Source organism: Drosophila melanogaster, chromosome 3L (genome assembly GCF_000001215.4).
Source record: "Drosophila melanogaster chromosome 3L".
Classification (NCBI taxonomy): Eukaryota; Metazoa; Arthropoda; class Insecta; order Diptera; family Drosophilidae; genus Drosophila; species Drosophila melanogaster.
In genome coordinates, this window is record NT_037436.4 from 20,690,526 (window position 1) to 20,696,660 (window position 6,135).

The 6,135-nt window shown below is 43.7% G+C and overlaps 1 protein-coding gene across 2 annotated transcripts; it reads right to left on the reverse strand.

Annotated features, from left to right (window-relative positions):
* Positions 1–1,804: 1,804 nt before the first annotated feature.
* On the reverse strand, positions 1,805–4,853 carry kni (knirps). 2 transcript variants are annotated; one of them, NM_079463.3, is made up of 3 exons: positions 4,550–4,853; positions 3,738–3,815; positions 1,805–3,522 (listed from the first exon to the last, which is right to left on the reverse strand). In NM_079463.3, the coding sequence occupies exons 2-3, from the start codon at positions 3,813–3,815 to the stop codon at positions 2,311–2,313; spliced, it is 1,290 nt and encodes a 429-aa protein (NP_524187.1). In that variant the 5' UTR covers positions 4,550–4,853; the 3' UTR covers positions 1,805–2,310. The 2 variants fall into 2 exon arrangements, with proteins under 2 accessions (NP_524187.1, NP_001287130.1); NM_001300201.1 differs by lacking the exon at positions 4,550–4,853 and adding an exon at positions 3,917–4,031.
* Between the last annotated feature and the right edge of the window lie 1,282 nt (positions 4,854–6,135).

Consider the following 6,135-nt stretch of genomic DNA (forward strand, 5'->3'; position numbering starts at 1 on the left):
CATAAAGAAAGCTGAACTCGTTCCATTAATTTTATCGAATGCTAAACAAAAGACTTAGGAAGCGAACTTGATTTGACGGCTTATCTAGAAGTGCGTAAAATGGGATATAAATTACTACTCAAACCAACTACTCTCAAGGAAATATCTTGTCATTTTATCTTAATTTGTTACTCTTTATTAGATTTGTATATGTAATAATCTTAGAAAATTAAGAAAAGTTTTGGTAGCCAAAATAAGAATTATTAATTTGCTTCAACAGTTTTTTTTATTTCTTAACATAGCGTAGAGATGGGCGGGCGTATTATTTTCATACTAGGTTAATGAATTTGCATTTGCTGTTTTAATTTGACTTCTTTATTGACTTCTATGGCTTCAGTGTATTGTATTTATTATATTTTGTGCGGCTCATTTTACTATGACTCTTTAATAAACTATAAAAATAAATTTAGAAACAATGACGACAAAACACACGTCGGAATGCGATCGTCAGCGATACAATGGCGTGCGCTGCTCATCCAACCGCCCCTCCTCCCCTTTTAACCCATATATAGGCCCCATCATGCATATTGATGATATGCTGTTCGCCTGCCCATCTCTCCACTACGGCCCGATACGTCCCTATCCCAATTGGATGGTTTATTGTCACTGACGCCTCATGGGTATTACTTTTGACACAGCCAATGTCGAGCATTACGATATTTAGCATCCAAGAAAGTCGGGGATCCTGCATAGTTCTCGTGCCGCGGCCGACTGTCCCATTCATCATCGGGTGGATAAGGCAGTCAGTCAGGCCATCGGGCCATAAACAAAGTTCGGCCCGATCGGCCAGTCAGCCGCCTAATTAAGTGATTAAAATTCTGGCCATCAACGGGGCGTATGACTTTTGTATGTGTTAATATAAAGTTTATTATTTGAAGCAGCACGTGGTCGCACTGCCAGGCAGAATCGGCACTGCCGGAGATATCGAGTCGGCCCATATCGGAGGCACAGGCATAGGCCTAATGCTCATGACCGCAGCATATAAAACATGAAGCTTAGGGGGGCTAGCATCGAATTTCTGTGCGTAACATTTGTGGCATTTTTAATTTACTACACAACTGCCTTACAGCAATCGCGAGTGCAATGGGCAGGCACAGCAAAGCACTTAACGGCTGCTATATCGGTTTTATTATCGGCCATCGCCGATCGACTTGCAACCGAATGTTGATTGAATTTATGCCAAAGCATTTGTTTTCCGTCTCTTTTTGGTGTTGCCATTGACAGGCCACGCCCATTTGGCCCGTGGTTAACGAACATCGAGCCAAAGACACCGCCGATCAGATATATGTATATGGATATATGCTCGCATGTTTGAACAGAACTGATTTTGAAACAAGAGCGGTAGCTGAATACGTAAATAATTTATTGGCTTTGATCCTATAGGAATGTGCGGTAGCCGACAAACTTCGTTGATACATCCAGCAGATACATCCGAAAGATAGTTTGCACCAGACATATAGTCCATAATAATGTGCTTAAACAAATCAGAAGAGTTCGTTAACTTTAAGGTACAACGAATACGTTGTATGAGTATTTTTAAATAATTTTCTTAAAGTGTTTGTTTTGTAATTAAATACACTTTTCTATGATGTCACAACTAAAATTAAATCAATAAAAGCAACACCGAAGTAAACGTGCCGTGGAATTAATGAGCTTCAAGACGACATTGTAAATAAGTTAGTTCAATTATCCATAAGCAAAAACTTCAAATATGAATTTGTGTATTCTGAAATACACCGAAAAGCATTGGAAACGACAAAAGTTTAATTTTTAATAGTTTTTATTTTTCTTTGTATAAAACTAAATGCCAATCTTTAGACATACCATAACTAGGACTATAATAGAATAAAATACTTAGAGACAATAAAGATCATTCTTAGACTTAACAATTTGTATGTACAATAGCATTTGAGGGTGGGAATGATTACTACTTCTACGGCTCTTCCGCCGGCTAACTTTAAAATACAATTGCAAACAAGCTCAAAGATATATTTACAATTTTAACGTTTTCATAAAAAATAATTTTTGGATCCGAGCTCAATAGGTGAGTGTGAGTGTGTGTGTGGTGGTATATAGGTGTATGTGTGCGAGTGCAATGCAACTACCTGGTCAGGCTGTCTCTTTCCAGCAAAACCTGTCTGTCCCTATCTCTTTCCACTTCCCTAAGTGTGAGCGAGCACACGAATAAATTTACATTTTCTTTAAGTAACAAAAAATAAACAACGAGGGTTTTTGGGGCGACTCCTCCCACTTGGTTTTTTCGCCGTGTACTTAGACACACACGAATATTCCCCTCATGGCACTAGCCGCATTGTGGGCCACCGCGAAGCCACCGAAGTGGGTGGCCTCTGCACCACCTAGCTTCTGCCGCTTGACTTCCGCATGGGCGGTGGTGGTGTTCGGTGAGTGGGCGGCGGAGTGGGAGGAACTGCTGCTGCTGGTGGTCAGGCACTCGGCCTCCAGTTGGTAGAACTTCCGGCGCGGAGCCACCTCCACTTCTTGATCCTCGGAGCCGCTGTCGTTGAAGCTGTGCACGGAGCTCCGCGAGGTCTTCATGCTCAGATCCATGGGTCCTTCTTGAGCGGAAACGGTGGGAGGATGCACTGGTACAACGCTGGTGGTTTCGCCGCCAATGGAGCAAACCGAAACGGGCGACAAGCTCTGCATCTTGGCCGCAAAACTCAGCGGGCTGCTGCTAGTCGGAGTGGTTGGCGTGGCTCGGATGGCAATGGGATGCAGGAGGCTTGCGGACGACTGATGGCTGTGCACGGAGTGAACATCCTCCTCCAGGCAGACATCGATGGGCGACTGGCGGGCCGAGGAGGTGGGCTGCACCACTGGTGGCTGGCTGGCGGGACTAAAGCGGTTCTGCGACTCAACGGAATCCACGCTCTGGCGGTGCTTGTACATCTCCTGCCGGTAAGCGGCATCGGCAGCAGAAGCCGCTGCAGCGGCAGCACTTGCATGGTAGCCTGGGAAGAGGAGGTGTGGGGGCAGCTGGAAGGGCGACTGGTGCGGTACACCGCCCATCATGCTGAAGAAGGGCAGGGCGGCGGATGGGTCGGACAGATAGCTGGGATAGCCCAGCAGAGGCATATGTGGATGACGCGGCACCTGCTGCTGCTGCTGCTGCTGATGATGGTGGTGCAAATGGGCGGCCATGTCCCCAAATCCGGGAGTGTGTGGCGAGCCCACCGGGGAAGAGGCCGACGGGGCACCACCCACCGATACGCCACCCGCTAATGGAGGCGCCTTGCCCGCCGCTGCGGCGGCCTGTTCGTGCTCCTGCAGCAGACAATGGATCTTGAACCAGTTGGAGCGACGTCCGTAGCGGGATCCCCCCTTCGACATGCCCACGTTGTAGCACTTCCTCAAGCGGCACGCCTTGCAGGTGGTGCGGTTCTTCTTGTCGATGATGCACTTGCCCTCGTTCTTGCACTCGCTGATGGTGCTGATGTTGTTGTAAGAGCGGCCAAAGAAGGACTGCAATGGCGAAGGGAAGGACGAATGTGGCTTAGTTATGTGGTATGCAACTCATTAGCAAAAGAAGAGCAGAAATTCATTCAAGAACTTAAGGCCAATGGTACAACGATTTGAATCGCCGATGGCCTGTTCCTCGAACATTTCTAAAACTAACCCCTTGGGGGGTTACGTTCTGCTAATTTATTTGTCAATGGATTTCTTGAGACACAACTTACCTTGCAGCCCTCGCAGGTGAAGGCGCCAAAATGGAAGCCCGCCGCCGGCTCACCGCACACTTTGCATGTCTGGTTCATCTGGAAGATTGTAAAGAAATCCCGCGTTAGTAAGGGTTTAATCCACTGGTCGAGAGGTATATGTGTAATCCACAAGTAGGCGAACGGCTCTGGACACTAACCAAGTTGAACACCATTTTGGAATGATATTTGTTGGAATTTTGAATGCTTTTCTCACGATCGCTGTGAGGATCTGCTGTATGATCTGTTCGCTTGGAATGCTGCTGAGCAACTGATGCTGAGCTCTAGGCGGGCCAGGATATATATAGGAAACTGGGAAAAACTAGACAGGATGGGCGTTTTTTATGATCACAACAGGCCAAAAAACTTAAGCTGCCGGATTATGCAACCCTATGCGTTCATTTTCATTTTTTTCGCGCTGTCCAGTCATAAAACTCAGGTAGATTTTCTTTTTTATTCGAAGTCATTACGAGTGCTGCGAAAATAGTGTTCCCTAAAAAAATGCAGCAGCAGTCCAGACCTTGACGTTCGGCCATAAAAACTCACGCCGATTTTTCCCGAGTCAAACAAAAAATAGAAAATTCGGCTTATGAAAATTGTGATTTTTTTCCCGCTGCCTCGGGACGCAAAAAAATAAGGAAAAGATGGAAATGTGGCCGTTAGTTTTTCGCGTGAAACAGTAAAAAATAAAAGTAGTGCACAAGGGATCGTAAAATTTGCCGACGGCCGCGACCCAAAAACAAGAACCGTGAATTGACTTTGATCTCATGTTGTCTCCCTCGCTCAGAACTTACCTTTTTGCTTTTTTTTGTTGGATGGGCACTAGGTTTATGACGACTTTTTAATTGCAGCGATTCGCGATCGTTGCTGCACGTTTTCTCACTTTGGCAGTTTGTGTCTGTTATTTTTTTTTTTTTTGTTTTGTTTTCGGTTTGCAAGCACTTTTCGATCAGTCTGAGTGATTCAGGTTTTCAACACTTTGATTATAATTTTGGATACGATTTGATGTGATGTATGGTTTTTGATCGCCGAAACAACGCGGTTTGGGAATCCTCGATGTGTGTAACTGACACTTCGGCTACTAGCTGACGACTGATTTCTGGCTGAGAGGTTCGACTGGCAAGAAGCGTTTCTGTGTTTCGCCTACTGGCCGAACTCTTTGGCTTATGTACTCGCACTCACACCAAAGCAAACTTACCAGTTTTCAGCCCCAGCTCTCTGATAAATCACGGCTGAAACCACCACCTTTAAGACTCGGATCGAGTGAGAGAGCGATCGAGCACGCACACATGCGCATTGAGTTCGAACCCCACTCGAGCGAAATGTTAGCAGAATGTTAACGCTCTGTTGTTGAATGAATAGAAAACACTCACTCACTCATTCAGATCTCACGCTCAGTCTCTCTCTCTCTCTCGATTTTGAGTTCCCTGTAATCAGGCTATTTGCATGGCCCTGATATTATTCGTTATTCGTTTATTTATTAAAGATACTCGCGTGCTAAGGGCGGCTGGATTTCTCACTCACTCGAACACCACACACACACACACACACCACATTGACTAAGCTATTGACTTCATTTTTAACAGCTGCTCATTTTTTTGGCATGGGCGGAGCCGTTTTGGCTGCTCGAAATCGAAATGGTTGGAGGCCAATTCGCTTGGGGTTTTCTTTTCAAAGTCCGCCGGTTTTTGGGTACATTTAGAGTTGCCTGTATGCCTAACACCTAGTTTGATTTTCAAAACCTTTTTCCGCGGGAAATATTCCCACTTTCTGTGTGATTCACAAACTGATTCTCAAGATTTCATGAAATGTGTTAAAATTTGCATAACCGCGACTTGGCAATAAATTGAAACGCTTTAATTAGAAGTTAATCAATAAGAGATCTGCATTGATTCATAGCAAAAAAACGATAGTTGAGTATTATTGAGTATGTAATTGCGTCCGAAAAGTTATAAAAAATACTATTTAGACGGGCTATTACCCGGATTCAGAATGATTCATATTAAAGTAGTTGATTTGCAAGCTGGTTCTAAAATAGCATACAAAAATAGGTTTAAACCATACAAGTTCAATATGAATAGAATATAATTATAATTATTTTAATAATTTTATTAATATTACACTTTTAGTAGAGTAATATTTCGCAAATAAATCATGAAATTATATTATTCTTAAATATTATAAAACTTTCTTATCCTCTCCTTCACCATCATTATACTCAATAAAATACAAATATCAATCGAATTTAATTGTAACCCTTTTAAAAGTCAACTTCCAACATAATTTCTCCTTTGTGTAAACAAAGAGCCTTATGGCGGCACTTAACTCTTTTTATGAATATTTATTGTTGTTTGCTCAAAGCCAAAAAGAAAGAAGGAGC